Source organism: Gopherus evgoodei, chromosome 2 (genome assembly GCF_007399415.2).
Source record: "Gopherus evgoodei ecotype Sinaloan lineage chromosome 2, rGopEvg1_v1.p, whole genome shotgun sequence".
Classification (NCBI taxonomy): Eukaryota; Metazoa; Chordata; order Testudines; family Testudinidae; genus Gopherus; species Gopherus evgoodei.
The window spans coordinates 239,847,811-239,868,621 of NC_044323.1; the positions used below are offsets into that span (position 1 = coordinate 239,847,811).

The 20,811-nt window shown below is 45.1% G+C and overlaps 1 protein-coding gene across 1 annotated transcript in view; it reads right to left on the reverse strand.

The window, feature by feature from the left end:
- STAU2 (staufen double-stranded RNA binding protein 2) overlaps nt 1-17,827 on the reverse strand; it is a 220,933-nt gene extending 203,106 nt beyond the window's left edge. The window contains 3 exon segments of the mRNA XM_030553274.1: nt 2,482-2,612; nt 3,706-3,913; nt 17,750-17,827. Coding sequence (XP_030409134.1) covers nt 2,482-2,612; nt 3,706-3,904 — 330 coding nt within the window. The 5' untranslated portion in view covers nt 3,905-3,913; nt 17,750-17,827.
- Between the last annotated feature and the right edge of the window lie 2,984 nt (nt 17,828-20,811).

Here is a 20,811-nt window from a genome sequence, read left to right on the forward strand (position 1 = left end):
TTTTTTAATTAGTTTATCTCCTAAAATCCACTGACATGGAAGCACAGAACAGGTGGACAATCTGACAATCCAACTGAGAACAATACTCTCCAAAACCACAGTTCAGGCTCATGCAGGGTCTCTGGCTTGCCTATGCTCAAGAATGTTTGTATAGAGGGCACAGTTTGCCCTTCCAGAGGGTCTGATTAGTGTGTGAGTGGAATCTCTAGCAACTGTAACTTACTACAGGTGAGTTCCTCCTTTCTGTGGAGCACCACTGTTACTTGCCTCTTTACATTTGATCACAACTGTTAACATTTACTTGCTAGAAAAAGAGAACCAGAATAGGAAGAAAAGGAAAACAAAGAGTTTACTGGCACCGATGTCTGTCATACAGACTGCCTGCATTACAGTAGAGGTCTCTGAAATTTATGAAAACCCACTAGACAAGGGAGCAAAATATATGCAACAGGAAAGTAGCCCTTGGCACACTGTGTCCAGGCAGTCGCATGGGAAAGAGCAGCAGCAGTTCGTGCCTTTACGGTGTAAGTTTTTTCGGATAGAGATTTTGCTTTGTTTAGCATATTTTACCTGTTGTAGAGCACCATGTTCAGTAATAGAAATAAACACACAACAGCTACTATAACAATATCATAATAACTTCTATGTAAATGTTTTCCGTGGGCCAAAGCATTGCAACTATGTCTGATCTTATTAACGTCACCCTTGTTCTTCCTCACACTCATCTCTTCTTTGTTACTTGTTGGGTCATTTCTAAATTAGACTAAGATTTTCTGGGCAGGACCTAGCCTTTTTATAACTATACGTCCTGTAAAGCACCTGGCACCCTTTCGGGGACTGTGAACATAATTAATAATTATAACAAAATATACATGTAACAGTGAACAGAGCTAAGCATCAAGAAAAAGTTGTACACTTGCCTATTTGCTCAGATGAGCTTCTAAAACACAGTTTCCTAAATCAATATAGGAAGCATCCAACAATTTTAAGACAGGGCCCAAATTAGGAAACTCCACAAAAGCACTGCTGACAAAAGTCAGAAATCTAATAGAGGCCCAAGGTATTTCACTGGCAGTAATTTTCACACAGATTATAAAACGTACATATCTGCATTAAAACCAAAGTGAACTATTCTGCATCTTGCTGTGTTTCCAACATGCAGAAGTGAGATTATAAATCTAAAGTAACACAAATCCCTTGATTACTGATGAATGTTCAGGGAAGGTACAGGCAAAATGAACCTTCCTGTATGCACTAACATTTCATAGATTTCTATGGCATAGTCATTAAACAATGGTAACATAAGTAAATAGGAGAACCAGCAATGGAAGGGTTAATGAAAGAATCATTACATGTAACCTGAGGAAAAAGAGCCAAAAGCCCAATCCTGCAAGGTCCTGGGCGCCTTGGTAAGCATGGAATACTTCCATCTCCCACTGATTTTAGCAGACACTGTTGCCATGATCCTTGTGCTGTCATTTACACCAGTGCAAAGTGGGTGCAAAACACTGCCAAAGCAAAATGGCAGTGTTTTACTCCCACTTTGCACTGGTTCCAATGCAAGGTGCAGCATCAGGAGGGCACACACAGAACTTTTCAGGAGAGGCCAAGCAACTTGCAGAAGGCTGGAGGTTATTAACAAGAACTTTGCTCAGCTGCTCTGCTCTGAAGATGCAGAAGGTTCTCGAATATAAAATCTCACTTTTGCTCTCTCAAGCTGAATTTTTTAGTCATCTTTCTTGTGAGTCTGCCCTAAGGAGGGAAGAAATTTGAAAACTTTCATGTAAATATGCTCCTTTAAGTCCACTGCCATCTGAAACCACGGACATATTCTCACAGATCACAGTTGACTATCAAAACAGGATGCGAGACTAGACAAGGACGCTAAGTACTTTAACACCACTGTGGAGCCTTAAAGAACCATTGTCTCTGTGGGCTACACAGGGTTTAAACGAAAATACTGTGATATTTTGTGCTTTAAAACACAAATATAATCAGAAGATTTGCTATCCATATAACCAACTTTACGCAGACTAAATAAAACTGGTTAACACAAAACAAAACGGGAAAAGACTAGCCCAGCAGTCTGTTAGCAGTGGGTCTGCACTGCCATGAAAGGGATCCGTGTGCAATTCTCAGAAGCAGACTGCTAGGGTCCTGGAGGGGAAGGAGTGCTTTGTGCAGCTCAGCAGCAAACCAGGCCATGAATGATAAAGAAAGGGTGTTGATGGACTTCGAAGAGACCTTTAAGAGAAAAAGATGAAGGCCAAGAAGTATGATCTCAAGGGTCAGAGGATAAGTAAGGCAGAAGGCAATGATGAAAAGATCCTCAGGGCTCCAAGAGCAACACAGAAGAACTTCCTAAAAAGCATAACAAAAACAAAACAAAACAAAACCCCAACACTATAAACTTGATTGTGTTTGACAAGTTATCTGTTCATAACTTAAGGTATGCCTCATAGCCTGGAACTGTAACCTTACCTTGGCATGAGCAGGCCCTCTTTCATTCAGAAGCTTATACAGGGGTTGAACTCTATTGAAACGGGCTAACTCATTTACCAGACACATTGGAGTTTTCTCTTTGGGGTTTGCCATGTTATCTTGGAGAGGAGCTGTAAATAAAGAGTCTGTAAAGTTTTTGTGGAGAAATGTATTCTTCACAACTTTGCAAAACTTTGCAAAAGAAGTGGTATGTTTAAAAAAGAAAAACACTTTTGCTAAAAAAACTCATAATACGCTAAAAATACGAGATTGTGTTAATGTCAACAAAACTGCACTTTGATAATACAATGTTTAAATACTATTTACACATTTTTATTTGAGAACATGTATTTTATTGCGAACATTTCAATTACTTGCAATACAAAAAATCTTTCTAATAAGTACGACAGTGTAGATGGATGTTTATATATTATAACTTGTATGTTATACCATGTCCCTGAAAATTCCATTCTGCTCTGTATTCGTTATTGGAGTCAATAGTTCTTTCAGTGTAATTTCTAAACACGAACAGGGAAGACAAACAACTGATGAACACTTGTGGTCCCACGCTTGTTTCCCCTCATTCTTCCCATATTCTTTCAGAGCTCTACACTACTACTAGCGTCTCTGTGGCTATCTCCCCAACTTCATTCTTTCAACAATTTTGCAGATTCTGTTGTGTTCCTAAACCTAGATTGTTTATGTACTATATGTTTCTTTAAGGTCTTTATCCTCCTGCTATTTCTTTCTTTCATCTTTGTATCTATTCCCAACACAAACTTGCCCTGCTAACTTACTTTGGGGTAACACTTTACTGTATTTTACACCCAACTGAGAACAAGAACTATAGCAGTTATTAGGCTATAAAGGAAATGCCATTTTCTGCTAAATAGACTGAAGACATTTTGTTCTAGGGAAGGAAAATGCACTTAGATAACTTCCTGCTGTACTAAAACTTCATTATAAAAGATTCACGTAGGATGTGGCAGAATAGTTTGTTTTTTTCTAGGCTTCCATATCTCTTAACCATGCTTTATCATAAATCAGAATTAAACTAAAGAAACTAAATTCTGTAAACAGCATTAGAAACCAAAACATTTTTCTACAGAGATTTGTTTCTTTAGTTTTATTTTCTTTAGGACCTCATCCATTTATATTAAAAACTCATCATGTGGATTCCCTTGCAAAATAAAAATAAGTATTCTAAGCAAAACATCTCCTTACCTGGTGAGTTGCTAGAAGGTGCAGAATCCACAAAACCAGCTGTTGGACTGTTACAACTGGCAACTGATTCTGAAATGGATCCATTCATTGAGGCCTGCAGACCCAATGAACTTGCATTTGTTACTGATGGGGATAGCACCGGAGGGGGAAGGGTAGGTCCAGAGAGGTTTGCTGCAGTCTGCATTTTAACTTGTGCCATTGTCTATCACTGCAATAAACAAAGATTTATAAGCAGAGTGCCTTCAGATTTTTGAAAGCCAAAATGGAAGTACTGATAGGAATACTACTTTACATTACTTTCATGCAAGGCTTTTTGCAAACATTATGAATGAAGCCTCACAACATCCCTGTGAAGAAGGGAAGAATTACTATCCCTGTTTTACAGATAAGGAAACTGGGGCACAGAGAGGCTAAGTGACTTACACAAAGCCATACAGCATGACTATACCAGAGCCAAGAATACAATCCAAGTTTCCTGGGAGAAACGGGGGACAACAAGTAGGGAGAGGGAACGGAACAAACAGATAGCTGGATGGGATGGAGTCTCTTCACTTCCCCGTCCCCTCTACTGGGATGGAGAATGGCAGAGCTCATCAATGGCCATGGGAGAGGGGGAAATGTTCCACATTACAACCCCCACTACAGTATAATGAGCATCTAAGCTGAAAAGTGGGATGAGGGAGATGCCTTTACTCTCCAAGAAGGGGGCACTCTCACGCACATCCACACAGGCTGCATGGAGAAAATACTAGTGTATGTTCTGTGTTGTTATAATTTCTATGCACACTTTACTGCTTCTATGACCAGCTAAGTTCCCTCTAAACTGCGCAGCCACATGGCAGCCTACTAAGCGCCACATAGGCGCTCAGGGCTGCGGTGGGAAGAGATGCCTCTCCCCCAGCCCTAGACGTGCCACGGCCGGGGGAGAGGCACCCTTTTCCAGCCCCAACCCAGCCCGGATCTGCTGCGGCTAGGGGAGAGGTGCCTATCCCACAGCCCCATCCCTGTTGCTTTTGCAGCTGGGAGAGGTGCACCTCCCTCCCAGCCCAACTGCTGCTGCGGGGAGAGAGAGCTGGTGACAGTCCTCTCTCCCCACTGTAGCCCCAGGGCAACCTGCACCCCAAATCCCTCATCCCCAGCCCCACCCCCGAGTCTGCAACCCTAGCCAGTGCCTTCACCCCTCTGCACCCCAACCCCCTGCCCCAGTCCTGAGCCCCCTCTCAAACCCCAAACCCCTCATTCCTGGCCCCATCCTAGAGCCCGCACGCCCAGCCTGAGCTCTCACTCCCCCACACTCCATCCCTCTGCCCCATCCCTGAACCCTCCCACACTCCAAACCCTTCCGCCCATCCTCACCTCCATATTGGTGCACACAAAATTCATTCCGCACATGCATGGGAAAAATTAGAGGGAACACTAGAGACCACATAAACATAGGCAGGAGAGAACAACTTCAAAATGTTTGGAAAGCTGCAGTGAAAGGTGAACTTCTCAATATAGTGATTTTTAGAAATTCATCAATTAAAACAATCCAAGTTAACAGTATCTCTTTAGGTTCCAAGCATTAACCGATTATTAAAGAATCGTGAAGAAAGGAAAGTCTGAAACAATTGCTCTGAAAGAGGTGTGCACTGACTCCTTCTCAAGCCTATATTATCAGAGGGGTAGCCGTGTTAGTCTGGATCTGTAAAAGCAGCAAAGAGTCCTGTGGCACCTTACAGACTAACAGACGTATTGGAGCACATCCACTACATGCATGCAACGAAGTGGGTATTCCCCCACGAAAGCTCATGCTGAAGCCTATGACAATTTAAATAAAGCCATCCAGCACTATAGATTCATTTATTCCAAGGCCAGAAAGGATCACAGTAATCATCTAGCCTGACCTCCTGTATGACACAGGCCATAAAACTTCCCCAAAGTAATTCCTACAGCATATCTTTTAGAAAAACATCCAATCTTGATTTAAAAATTGTCAGTAATGGAGAATCCACTGTGATACTTGGTAATATATTCCAATGATTATTTTCACTTTTAAACATTTATACTTTATTTCCTGTCTGAATGTAGCTAACTTCAACATCCAGCCATCAGATCACGTTATACCTTTCTCTGCCAGACTGAAGAGCCCATTATTAAATATTTGTTCCCAAGATAGGTACTTACAGACTGTAAACAAGTCACCTCATAACCTCCTCGTTGTTAAGATATAATGAGTTCCTTGAATCTATCACTGTAAAGCAGTGGTCCCCAACGTGGTGCCTGCAGGCGCCATGGCACCCACCGGGGCATTTATGTGCGCCATCTAGTGCCCAGCAGGGGAGAGAAGTCGCAGCCCCACGCCCACCGGGGACAGAGAACTCCGGTTCTGCAGGCTGCGGGCGCCAATGTTCTCGGTTCCTGGCAGGCGCGGGGCCACAGCTTAAGCCAGAGAGCAGCCGCAGCCCCGCGCCTGCTGGGGACAGAGAACTCCGGGGCTGCAGGCACCGATGTTCTCTGTCCCTGGCAGGAACAGGGCCCATCTAGTGCCCAGCAGGGTAGAGAAGCCAGGGTCTTGTGCCTGCTGGGGACACAGTACTCAGGGGCTGCAGCCTGTGGGCACCGGTGTTCTTTGTCCTCGCGGCTTCTCTCTGCGCTGCCCAGAACTGCCGCCAAATAAAAACCTTCTAGCATGCAAGTTATCTGGACCTGCTGATCTTAGAATGTCTATCTTTAATAAATGTTGTGTTATTAAAGTTAGTTAGTTAAACATTCTCCTGAGATACTAGTGGAATGAAAGAATACTATCTTATGTTATGACATCATCATCTGTTTTCTTCCCAAATACTGAACAGAAATATTTATTGAACACTTCTGCCTTTTCTGCATTATTAATGCTAATTCTACCATTTCCATCTAGTGATGGACCAATAGCATTGCTAGGATTCTTTTGTTCCTAATATACTTTAAAACTTCTTTTTGTTGTCCTTAACTCTACTAGTCATAGATTTCAATTTGTGCCCTTTGGCTTCCCTTATCAATTTTATACAATTCCTAGCTTCTGATTTATATTCATTGCTATCAACTTTCCTTTTCTTCCATTTGTTTATTTACACACACATATACACTTTTTTTTATAGCCACCTTCACTTGTTCTCTAAACCTGGAACTGTTTTTTTTAACCAATACAGCCTTCTTCCTCGGTTGTAAGATTGTGGCTTTTGGGGCATCTAATAGTGTTCTTAAACAATTCCCAATTATCATTAACCCTTTTCTCATTAAATTCTTCCCCCAGCTGATCTGGCTCATAATTGCTTTCAGCTTTGTGAAAGTGGCCCTTTTAAAGCACCAAGTATAGATAGATAGATATCACTGGTCTGGACTTTATTCTGTTTGCATACTGCAAATATGATCTAGTCATCATTACTTGTCCCTAAGTTACCATTAAATTTTAGTTCTCTGAACCGTTCTTTTTCTCTCAAGATGAGATCTAACATAGAATTCCCCTGTGGGGGATGCAACACTTTTTGAATTAGGTAACTGTCATCTATAATATTTTAAATGTCCAAGGATGTTTTAGTACTAGCAGCATGAGACCTCCAGCATATGACAGCCGAACTGAAGTCCTCCCATGATCACACAGCTTTCATTCCTACACAACCAGCTGCTCATCCTGTTCTCGGGTGTGATTTAATGGTCTTAGCATACACTAATTAATAGCCCATCTTTTGTTTTATCTGTCAAGACAAATAAGTCTTTCAGTGCTGGTCCTCCTTTAACCTGTGGTGTGTGAGATGGATGGGTGGTTTGAATCCTTCCTGTAGTAGGGGCAGTGGCAGGTGAGCCCAGACCAGCCAATTCCACTGGGCTCTGATGTAGGGCCCTAGGAGGATCAACAGTGTCTGGCTCCCGAAAGAGCACCTCCTCCTGCTCTCGCTCTCGCTCTCTCTCTCTCTCTCTCCCCCCCCCCCAGCTTCCAGTCCAAGATAAGGTAAAAAGAAAAAAAAGGCAACCAAACTGTCAGCCCCAACCAGGTTCAGCATATAGTCTTATTCCCTCAGGGAGGTTTCTCCAGCACCCTTGTCAGGACTCTTCTGGGTAGATCTGTCCTCCTTTCCCACACCTTCCTCCTTCTGAGCTGGGTTGCTCCCTTTTTAACCCCTTCTCCAGTTAGATCAGTGGTTCTCAACGTATTTACCATTGTTGGCCACATCTGCAGTTCTCTCTCTGTTATGTGGGACACATCTACACAATATATATGCTACCTGTATTGCCCTGAGGATGTCATGGGCTGCAGCTGTGTGCTGATTGGGCCGTAAGCAGGATGGGTTGAGAACCACTGAGTTACAGCATGCTCCGCAACCTGGAGGGATGGCACTACCTGAGCCCAGTACTGTCCTTTAAACCCTTCCTGCCTAGTGTGGGGTTCGCACACCCCATCACATGGAATAACTTGCAGGATTAGAGCCTAACATCCTAAGATTTTTGGCATAGGTCTTTCTATATATTGTGCAGTGCCCAGTTCAAGGGAGCCCTGATCTCACTGGAGACTCTGCATGCTCTCTCAATACAAATAAGTAAATAATAAAAGGTGGCAAATAAAATTAGGCCTAGCAAGTGTTTCACTTTAATTGACTAACATTTCTGAAGCAGGAGGAAAAAATATCCCTATATATTTTAATTTGGACAACCATTAGACTACTAAAATACATGTTAATATGGCACTAACTGATACTGTGGAATGTATGACAATGTGAACCAAAGTTCAAATTAAAGGAGGTTGGAAAGATTTCTCTACTGAAATGCATAATTTGCATAGTTCTAAACCAATCCTGCCATAGATGATTTTTTAGCTCTAGCTCAAAAGAGGTAACTTCTGAAGAGGAAATGTTTTGCCTTGGGAATGGCACCACATACCATTGTGGCAGAAAATTTTCACAAGGGATATCAGAATGGAAAGATTGAAATTCAATTCAAATTCTGTTTAGTGCCACATTATACCACCAGATCTACACCACAGAGATCAAAACTAAAGGTTATTTTTACTTTTAGGGGTTAAATAGCAGCACCTACACTTAACAGAGAATCCATTTATATACTCTAGTCTCCCAAAATAGCAAATACACTTTGTTCCCACCCAAAGCAGAATGCATGTGTGTACGATAGCTGGCCAGAACACCAAACCATACTGTACCTTCCAAAAAAGTAGATCAGAAGGGAAAATTTTAAGGATAGTATTGTTCACAGGGAAACTAATTTCTTCTCTTCAGAATACTCCTTTGTGTGGTCAATTGGCTGGCTAGACATGGGTTTTTTATGTAAGATTTTTCATTTCAATTAAGAAATTTAACAGCAAAATAATAATTTGCACTTACATAGCAACTTTCATCCAAATAATTCAAATATCTTTTCAAACATTAATTGAATCAGCCTCACAACTAAAATAGTATTTTACTCATTTTACAGATAGTAAGTTAAAGCACAGAAAGGGTAAGTGATTTAAAGGCTAAAAACAAGTGAAAGGCAGAGGTAGAAACAGAATTCAGCAATTCTAACTTCTAGGCTCTCCTCTGCCCATTAGATCACAATGCATCTCTAACACCCAAGAATGCTATGTGCATTTGAGATACTACCTGAAGTCTGCTGGATCCTTAAAGTAATTAACAGATCACAATGCTAGATTAATATATTAATATCTGTCACCAATGTCCTTCTGCAATTATGTTCCTTTTATATAATGGAAAACTAGCCAATTTTTCTCACAATGGCAGCCTGAAATTTCAAAAGAAAATCAAATGTCTATGTAGAGAAAAACAGAGATAGAGGCATAGACATATAAAAAATCCAGACTTTCAAGATGAGGAAAACGGGGAGAGGAGGATTTGTTTATTTGTTTGAATTGATTCACAACATTATGTGAGAGCAAATAGATAAACTACTTCGTTTCTATTGTAACAAGTGAGATAATTTTCTAGTATTTTGTAGCATGTAGCATAAATGTCAGCATAGAGGCCGATATCTGACATACAAGCATTTTTGTTCTGGGCAGCTGTGACACACTACAGGCAACTTATATGGAGAATATGCATGTCAGGCCTCTTACATGCATGATATATGCCATTCCAGAGTTGTAAACCCTGCATAATTCTGATATTCTGGAATGTATACCATCTGATATACCTTGGTTAAAACAGATAGGCAGCTAGCCACCCTTCATTCAGCTAAATGGAAGAAGTAATTAAGATCCTTTATGGAGTAAGGCAGCAGGAGACAATGGCCAGTAGGCTACATGCAAGGTTGATCACCAGCTAAGCCATGTATACAGAAGGATTTCCCTGGAGACTGAGTGAAATGTTGGGGCACTGACTGGCTGTAGCTGTGTGTTGGAGGCTGAAAGGCAGGCAGACAACAAAAAAAAACCAACAGAAAGGGTGAGCAATCATCATGAGTATGGCCCTGAGAGGGAGAAGAGAGGGGGCTCTTTGGGAGACTAGACTGGCTGCAAAGACAGACTTGGAAACGGCAAGCCAGGAAACTGCCAATTATTATTTGTTCCTACTGTGTTCAGGGAAACAAGACTTTACCTACATTCTTTGTAAATTAATATGACTGCACCAAATACCTAACTCTCATAACCAATTTCCCCCCAGTGAAAGCAACCCAAATATTGGCTAACCACTCAGGCCAAAGGGACAACAATACTAGATATTTCACAGAATTATATCTCTGCTTAATTTTCATTGTACCTTTAAATACATGCTGCCAGCTCCTTCTAGCAGTAAGTTACCAAATGAAAGTAGGGGCCCAGTCCTCCAGGTACTAAGTGCCTTCAGCTCCCCTTGACCTTGCATGAGGTACTCACCAACTCATAGAACAAGGCCCTATGGACCTGGAAGCTCAAAAGAGAGGGATATAAGATAGCTAAGAAAAAGTTTGACCCAAACCAGATGACAAAGCCACCCTATGGGGCCCTTTCCAACTCAAATTTATTCCAGCTTGTGACAGCACTCATGGCAAATATAACACAACAAGCTTTCTTCAAGTCAGTAGCAGGGCTTAAAAAAAATCCAATCACCTACTCACAGTAGCCTGTGGGAAACTCATTTTTTCACCTGTGAACAGGCAGCACCAGTCCTCCTTTGCCACTCATAGCTTTTGCAAGCAGCTGCACTGTGAAATTAACAGGACTAGTCAGCTTCACAACTATCATTCAGAACTACACACAGTGAAACTGTCACAAATGATGACAGGTTTCAGAGTGGTAGCCATGTTAGTCTGTATCAGCAAAAAGGAGGAGGAGTACTTGTGGCACCTTAGAGAGGTCACTTCACTGTGTAGCATCCTGGTAGAACCTCTACCAGTCTGCCTTCTTCCAGCATGTAGGGATAGCAGGGTAACTATGCTTCTCAGTAGTGCCTTGGCCCTGGACTCATCGATGGCATCCCTGCCCTCCTTTTCATACCTGTCTCTCGCTAGTAAGTTTAATGCTCCATCAGGTGAGAGTCTAGTAAATTTATTCAAACTGTGATTTTACAGAGAACTAAGATTTTCTTTCCCCATGTTAAAATATAACAGAGAAAATATGTTAAAAGGTTATAGGAATATGGCAATACTGGGGCTACTAAATAAAAGGATATTGTTCTAGATGCCCCCTATTGAACCAAAGGAAAAGATGCAACACATCACAGTTGGGTATGTTGTAAAGTTGGGCTGCAGAATTCAGTATTTGGAAGCATTCTACTTACAACATGATTAATACACTAACAGATCCCTAAAGTTACTCTTGGGGTAAAGTATGCACCAGCCATGCCTGCTTCTTACAGCCATGCACAGCTGGCATACACTTTTCTGTTTTCATTATGTTCTGATCCTAGTATTAGACAGCCATAAGTAGCTCTCTCATACTGGTCCATAGTTGTGACAAGTGAAATTATTTTTTCTAAATACTGTCCAAGATGATGCCTGGTAAGACCATTTTTCAGATTCTCCATTGAAGCTTTGATCTTTCAGTATAAACATAAGTGTACTTCAGATAAGACTGTTCCCAGGTAAGAACACAGTCAACTTTAAGAAAAACATTTAGCAGGAAACCTATCTGTTCTCAGAACTGAACAAAGTACCTTGAACTATTAGCAAAAGTCCTAGGTCTAATTTATACTTTAAAGTCTTTTCACTATAACTATTTCAGTTATGGGTGTAATTTACCAAAAGAGTTATACTGGTAAAAGCCCTAGTGTGCATGCAGTTATACATATGCAACATTTAGATGAAAAAAACTAGAAATATACAAAATTAACATGAAACACATTAAACTGATTAAAAGCTGGCTAATTAATAGATCTCAAAATCTAATTGTAAATGAGGAAACATTGGCTCTTGGCTGACACTAATTAACATTGTTTATTAATAATCTGGAAGAAAAAATAAAGTTTTTAATCAGTGATAAAGTTCGAGTAGAAGTAGAGAAGCTATTTTACTTGTGTATTTGGCACTGGTTTGACTGCTGCTGGAATACTGTATTAGGTTTTGGTACCCACAGCTCAAGAAGGATGTTGACAAACTGGAGAGGGTTCAGAGAAAAACCACAAGAATAATTAAAGGATTAGAAAAACGGCTTTATAGTGATAGACTACAAGAGCTCAATCTATTTAATTTAACAAAGAGATAAAGTAAAGGGGTGACTTGAGTACAGTCTATAAGTATCTACATGGGGAACAAATACGTAATAATGGGCTCCTCAGTATAGCAGAGAAATGTATAATGATACAATGGCTGGAAGCTGAATGTTAGCTAAATTCCAACTGAAATATGGTTTAAATTTTTAATAGTGAGAGTATAATTAATCATTGGAACGTAAAGATTCTGTTGGATTCTCCATCACCGACAATTTTAAAATGAAGACTGGATGTTTTTCCAAAAGATAAGCTCCAGGAATAATTTTTTGGGAAGTTTTCTGGCTTGTGTTATACAGGTCAGACTAGATGATCACAAAGATCCCTTCTGTCCTTGGAATCTATGGTATAAACATGACCCATTGGTATAGCCAGAGTGGCATAAAGCACCTGTATACCAATATAATTATATCTACACTAGGGGGATATACTACTTTAACTATAACGGTACAGTTAGAGGTAGAGCGTTCTAGTATAGGCAAGCCCAAAATATGTGACCAGCTGCCCAATATGATCAATGCCCAAATGATTCTGGAATTCTAATTTGCAAAACCTTCAACCACTTGATTTGTGAACATAATACAGTTTTAAAAAAAAAAATCCCAAGAGGCATGGTTAGGTAGTCTGAACATAGGGATGGGAATCGATAACTCCAATGTTCTGATTTTAGAGCTAATATCTCACTCTCTGATTTTAAGCAAGTCAGTAAATCTCTTTGCCTCAGTTTCTCCATCTATAAAAGGAAGGCAATTTGAACCTCCCTCATAGAAAGATTGAGAGTAATAATGTTTCTAAAGTGCTTTGAAGATAAAAAGTTCAAAGAACTGTTATTGGCCAAGCAAAGTGAGGCCTAATACTCAACTCTATGGCATTTCTCATTTTGTCTGTTATTGGTATGAAACTGATTAAACAATGAAGAGGAAGAAGAGCAGCAGATTAGATGATTTAACAATAAAATATAGGCTTAGTGGCGCCATCGTATAAAGTTGCTACAGGTTATGAGACAATGTTCCTGTCCTTCTGACTACCACCTCAGATTACATAAGCAACAAAGTATGCAACGCTTCAGTCATATACAACTGCTGGAAAACATTTGGTCTACAACTCATAAAACCTGCTTCAAAATCACATTCGATATTTTAGAAAGATAAAGTTTTTGGCAGAAAAGCATCAAAATAGAGTAGATTTCTTCTTTTCAAAGACAAATTTATAGCTATAGTTCAGGCAGGTCAACACAAACTATCTAGAGGGAATATGACAGGTGCTGCATTTCATATGGATTGGAAAAGCAAACTTAGAAGCCAAAGATCTGGCTCTGCCACAGATTCATGGTGTAACCTTGGGAAGTCCACTATTCCACTTTCTAAATAAAGACACAGTACCTGATTCTTGTCTCATATTTATATCAGTATAAATCAGGAATAAGTCCTGAAGTCAACAGAGTCACATTTATGAAACTGGGAAGATAGAAAAATCAAACCTATGGTCTCTGCCCCCAAGAACATGCCATTGATTTCGTATGTTAGTTTGGGGCACGTCACTTAAAAAAACTGAAACACAGAAAAGTTAAGTGTAAAACTGAGTTAACAATTCATCTTTGTAAACCCCTTTCAGATTTCAGGATGAAATGTTACTCAAGTACATGCTATTATTCAAAAAACTGTTGGGAGACTGAGTAACTCAGATTGGTACAGAGACATATAAAGCCTTTCTAAGAGTTATAGTCTGAATCTAGCACAAATTGTTTATCACCACTGGCTGTATAATGGCTTATGTTAAATGAAGTGGTGGTGTCAATCCAGTACCAAGTGGCCAATATCCACATCACCCTTGAACATCTCCACAGAGAACACTGAATGAGCATGAGAACCGAGGTCCACCGTAGTGGGCCTCTTCAAAGCACAGTTAAGATTCATCAGCTGAGCAGCACTGGATATCTAGCACTGCTGCCAGCTCCTTAACTAAAGCACATATGGCACCTTTCATAAGCACCACAGTCACACAAAAATCTGATCAGCAAAAAAAGGCTTTGTCTACACTAAGAAAACTTTTACTGCTATATTAATGCAGTTATACAGAAGCACTTAATGCACTGCACCAGCACAGAGCAGAGTTTACCTTGCTGCAGCTTAATCTGGTAACACACCAGAGATACATCAGCATAAATCCACTTTGCATCAGTTTACTCATGTAGTATGTACTCACTTATGTACTCATGTAGTTATACCTGTGAAAATTTCCTTCATGGAAGCAGAGACTTGTGAGAGTATAATGATTTCTGTACATTCAACACTGACAGTTCTGTACAGCACAGAGGCCTGCATTTCTAATCCTATAACAGCAAAGCAAACCCTCCAAATGTGACCCAAAGAAACAGAGTTTGCTGTGAGGATGTCTGTCACTGACTTCCTCCATTTTCAGGCTAGCTGCACTGCAGGGAAATTCACCCTCAGAGGACAACTGGCAGTGTCTTCATAAGTGGGTCTTCGTAGAAGCCCTACCAGCAGAGGGTGTCTGGGAAAAAGCACCCTCTGCTGAGATGTTCTAGACCAGGGGTAGGCAAACTTTTTTCTTCCTAAGGACTACATCTGGGTATGGAAATTGTATGGTGGGCCATGAATGCTCACAAAATTGGGGGTAGGGCGTGAGGGCTCTGGGGTTGGGACAGAAATGAGTTCAGGGTACAGGAAGGGGCCCCAGGCTGGGGCAGTTTTCGGGCTCCAGCTGGGAGTGTGGGCTGTGGGGTGGGGCCAGGGATGAAGGGTTTGGGATGCAGGAGGGTGCTCCAGGATGGGACCAAGCGATTCAGAGGGCGGGAGGGGGAAATCAGGGCTGGGGCAGGGGGTTAGGGCTCCAGTTGGGGGAGCGGGCTCTGGTGTGAGGCCATGGACAAGAGGTTTGGGGTTACAGGAGGGGGCTCCAAGCTGGGATCAAGGGGTTCAGAGGGTGGGAAGGGGATCTGGCCTGGGGCAGGTGGTTGCAGGAAGGGGAGCTCAGGGGTGCAGGCTCCAGGCGGTGCATACCTCAAGCATCTCCAGGAAGCAGCGGCATGTCCCTCCTCTGGCTCCTATGCAGAGGCATGGCCAGAGGGCTCTGTCTGCTGCCCTGTCCACAGGCACTGCCCCTGCAGCTCCCATTGGCAGGGAACTGCAGCCAATGGGAGCTGCAGGGGCGGGGCTTGAGCAGGGCCAGCTCTACTGTTTTTGCCACCCCAAGCAGCACTCCAAATTGCTGCCGTGGACATTGGGGGCAGTCCGTGTGCTGTTAGGGCAGCAAGAAAGACAGAAGCCGCCAAATTGCCGCCACAGTCAGCTGAACATAGAAGCTGCCGCCGAATTGCAGCTGCCGTGGAAACACGCGTGCCACCCTAATGGCACACGGACTGCCCCCGTCGTCTGCGGCAGCAATTCAGCATGCTGCTTGGGTGGGCAAAAAGACACGGAGTGCCACCCCTTGCAGAATGCCGCCCCAAGCACCTGCCTGGAATGCTGGTGCCTGGAGCCAGCCCTGGGCTTGAGCCAGGGCAGCATGCAAAGCCCACTGGCTGCCCTTTTGCATAGGAGCTATAGTGGGGACACACTGGCTGCTTCCTGAGAGCTGCGCAGAGCCACAACACGCGCAGAGCAGGGCAAGCCCCCAACCCATCCCCGGCTGGAGCAGGGCAAACCTCCAATCCCGCTCCCGAGCAGATGCTCGAGGGCTGGATTAAAAGGTCTGATGGGCCAGATGTGGCCCATAGTTTGCCCACTCCTGTTCTAAACAGGACACCAATGGGACACCACGTGAGGCTACCCCAAGCCCTCTTGCCCTGCCAGCGTGGAGCTGGCCCAAGCCGCTCGCACAAGCCCCCCCGCCCCAGCAGGGCAGGTATCGCTGCTCACCAGAACCCTGCCTGCTGCCCGCATGAGGCTGGGGCTGGTGTAGCTGCTCGCCCGAGCCCCACCTTCCTCCTGTGTGAGGCTGGGGCTGGTGTCGCTGCTCACTTAAGCCCTGCCTGCCCCCCACCCTGAGGGGTTGGCACCCCCGCTTGCCCCTCTCCCATTCCTCCACACCAAGCTTTTTTGACAAAAGGAGGCATTTGATCAGTTGGCAAAAGCTAACAGGAAAAATGCTCACTTTTGCCAAAAAAGTCAGGATGGCCAGGACAGGGCTTAAAAAAAGGACTGTCCCAACCAAAACAGGACATATGGTCTGCACCTTACCAGCCCAGGCCCAGAACAAAGCAAGTTTGTGAAGGCTTTTTACTGCTGTCATCAAAGCCTGGATTACATTGGCAGAAGTCTGAGTACCTTGGGGCTAAATACAGCCCAACAGCACTTAAAAAAAAAACCAAAAAACCCACACACAACTGTGAATTCCCCTCCTGACCTCTGGTAGTATTGACACCTAACCTAACTATGCAACACAAATGTCAGTATTAACTATTTCACTGTGGATCACTTTATAGGAGGAAAAACACACATCTGTTCTGAGAGCATGGGAAAGTTTAGGCTTGTTAGGAAAGTTTAGGATTGTAGGTGAAGTCAGATTACAGTACAGCTTTACTTTTAATCTATTGTGCAACCAATATGGCATACAAATAACATATTGTAAGGCTTTTTCTATTGTTCTAAAGAACTAGTTTAATATGGCATTTTAAAATCTGTCTCAAACCTTTGGAAAACAGATTAGCTAATGATCTTTTATATGTAATCTGAATCATGCCATAGTGAAATGTGGCAGTGATAGAGCTGAAAAGGCCACACTGAAAAAAGAGACGTGCTTTGGCCATAGAAAACTACTTCACAGATTTAATACAGGCCTGATGCAATATGCAGCCAATCCGCAATTCGAGTGGTACTTCCACAGTAAATAATCAGTTTCCTATCTCAGCCCCCACCAGCTGCAATAACTGAGCTGTTATTCGGTGCAGAGCAGCTATAATCCGAGGCATTTCACGTGAGAGCGGTCTCAGTCGGATCTGCCAGGGGCGGGGAGGCTGCAGCATCGCCCGCCGCGAGAGGCGCCGGGAGCCCTACGGGCAGAGGCGAGACGTATGGGGCGCGATCCCCGGAGCTGGGCTCCGCGCTGGGGGCCCCATGAGCGCCCTGTGCCCCAGAAAAGAGCAGCGTTTACCTGCGAGGGGGAGGAAACAGCCCCTGCCCTGCCCAGCCCAGATCAGCACCTCCCCCCGCAGCGCAGTGGGGCCGGGACCGCGGCGTGACCCAGGGCGGGGCCGGCAGAGCCGCCTGCTCCCCAGTCCCCTCTGCCGCCCCCCAGCCCGGGGCAGCCGCCGCCGCGAGGGCGAGGTCCCTGGCCTCACGGCGGCGGCTGCCCCCTGAGCGCAGGTGGCTACTCCCCGCCTCTCGCCGGGCGGGGGGGGGAGGGCGGCCGCCCCCCGCGGGCCCGGTTACCTGGTTCCCGGGGACACTTTGGAGACGCTTCCAACATCGGCAAACACTAAAGAGAACTGACCCCGCCGCGGCCGCCGGCCCCAACCACTGCGCCCCCCCCCGCGCCCGCCGCCGGCCCCGCCGCCTGCCCCCGCGCCCGCCGCCCGGCCTCCCGCCCGCGGCCCGCCTCCCCAAGGCTGCTGCCGCTCTCTCGCGGCCCCCGGACCCCGGCAGGGAGACCCCTGGCGCAGCGCCCGACCCGCCGCTCCCCCCCGCTGCCGCAGCGCGAATGGCCCCGTCCGCATCCCTTCCCCTGCGCCGCGCCGGCCTGGCGGGCCGCAGCCAGCGCCCCTAGTGTCAGCTCCGGGCAGCGCAGGGACCGCAGCAACCGGGGCCCCGCTCTCTAGAGACGCTGTTGCCGGGGCCAGCCGGACCGGAGAGCACCGCGGCGGCCCTGTGCCCTGCTCGTGCCCGGCGCAGAGCCGCTGGGCAGGGCACGACTCACGGCCCCCGTAGCTCCCTGGCTGTAGGGCGGGCGCAGGGGGCCTTGTGCCCGGGCCTTGGGCTCACGCAGCCACCATTTCGCCACGCGTGGCATTTAAAGCAGGGTTCCCAATCGAGTTAGGTCCTGGGCTACGTCTGCCTCGCCCCACCTTATGCTAAGCCAGGGGACCTGGTTCCTAGAGGCAGGAACAGCCGCATGGGCCTGTCTGCAGTAGGAAAAAAGTGGTGTAAGTAATTCAAGAAAACACCTGTGACTAGATTCTGGAGGCGTTCAGTGTTTTCCTGCCTGCAAAACATTATTAGCCCCTTGCTAAGTTACTAAGGAGGTGCCGCTGCTGTTTGTTTTTCATAATAACATTTGAAGAAATTTTGATTAGCAATACGTGTTTGAAAATTTCACAATATGGGACTTTCTACAAAACAGTTCAACGGGGAGGTGCTGGCACATGAGTCACTGGGCTATCACAGTTTGGGTATAAGAACCTGACTAGATTGCATAAGGAGTTATGCAGTGAAATAACCCCAGGTAGATTTATTTCAGTTACCAGACCTTGATTTTTCACATCCCCTCTACAGTGAAGACTAGCTTCCTGTGAAATTCAGCTTAGAGTCAGAGTGGAGAGCCAGACGGTGCCACCAGATCACCTAGTGTGGTCTGTTGATAGTTTATATGAAACTTATCAGAAAAGAAAGCTGAAAGGTGAATGCTTATAATTAACAGTTTTAAATTATTTAAACAATATACTGTTAACACTCAACACAGGTACCAGATTGTGTCATATTTTAATTTTCTACTGTTTGGAAGAATAAATTATATATCTATAGATATTCTATGACTTTCTATATCAGGCTTGGAAGGGACCTCAGGAGATCATCTAGTCCAACCCTCTGCTCAGGGAAGGACCAATCCCCAAATAGATTTTTGTCCCTGATGGTCCTCTCAAGGATTGAACTTACAAGTCTAGGGGCTTGTCTACATCAGAAAGTTGCAGCGCTGGTGAGGGAGTTACAGCGCTGCAACTTTGAAGGTGTACACATCTGCAGGGCACCACCAGCGCTGCAACTCCCTGTTTGCAGCGCTGGCCGTACTCCCGTTTTGTCTCGGGTGTAGAGGATCCAGCGCTGGTGATCCAGCGCTGGTAATCCAATGTAGACAGTTACCAGCGCTTTTCTTGACCTCCGTGGAAGGAGGAAGCCTCTGGTAATCAAGCTGGTTTCCTTTCCCGGTTTGCTCTCTCGGTCCCGGAGGCACCCAGCAAACCGCAGGGAAGGAGACCTGCTTGCTCGGGGTTCCAGGACCGAGAGAGCAAACCGGGAAAGGAGACCAGCTTCGCCGCGGTTTGCTCTCGCGTTCCCGGAGCCACCCAGCAAACCGCAGGGAAGGAGACCTGCTTGCTCGGGGTTCCGGGACCGAGAGAGCAAACCGGGAACGCCGCAGTTTGCTCTCTCGGTCCCGGAGCCACCCAGCAAACCGCAGGGAAGGAGACCTGCTGGCTCGGGGTTCCGGGACCGAGAGAGCAAACCGGGAAAGGAAACCAGCTTCGCCGCGGTTTGCTCTCTCGGTCCCGGAACCCCGAGCAAGCAGGTCTCCTTCCCTGCGGTTTGCTGGGTGGCTCCGGGACCGAGAGAGCAAACCTCGGCGTTCCCGGTTTGCTCTCTCGGTCCCGGAACCCCGAGCAAGCAGGTCTCCTTCCCTGCGGTTTGCTGGGTGTCTCCGGGACCGAGAGAGCAAACCGCGGCGTTCCCGGTTTGCTCTCTCGGTCCCGGAACCCCGAGCAAGCAGGTCTCCTTCCCTGCGGTTTGCTGGCTGGCTCCGGGACCGAGAGAGCAAACCGCGGCGTTCCCGGTTTGCTCTCTCGGTCCCGGAACCCCGAGCAAGCAGGTCTCCTTCCCTGCGGTTTGCTGGGTGGCTCCGGGACCGAGAGAGCAAACCGCGGGGAAGCTGGTTTCCTTTCCCGGTTTGCTCTCTCGTCCCGGAACCCCCCTTGAAGCCGCCCAACAGCGCTGCAGTGTGGCCACATCTAACACCACTTGCAGCGCTGGTTGCTGTAAGTGTGGCCACTCTGCAGCGCTGGCCCTATACAGCTGTACTAATACAGCTGTAACAACCAGCGCTGCAAAATTTTAGATGTAGACATGGCCTAGGTTTAGCAGGCCAATGCTCAAACCACTGAGCTATATAGGGGGAGGCCTATTGTGCCCCTTGTCTCTTGACAAATTGGACTTTAAAAATGCATATGTTGCTACAATAACAAGTTTCCATTCCTAGGCTAATTTTCTATTTCTGGTTTTCAAAAGTGTGTCCTGCTTTTTTGGATTTTGCGTATAATTCTTCCTACTTTTTCAGAGACAAGGTGGATGAGATAGTATCTTTTCTTAGACCAAGGTCTGTTGGTGAAAGAGAGAAGTTTTTGAGTCCTACCAAGCTCATCATCAGGCTACAACTACACTGCATCCACCTCTTTCAGGGAGCATGACAACATGATATAGGCCAAGGAAACATATTTTAAAGATTGGGAAAAGTGAGTAAACTGTACTGAAAGAAAAAAAAAGGTGGGTTTTTTTAATTTACTTTGTAG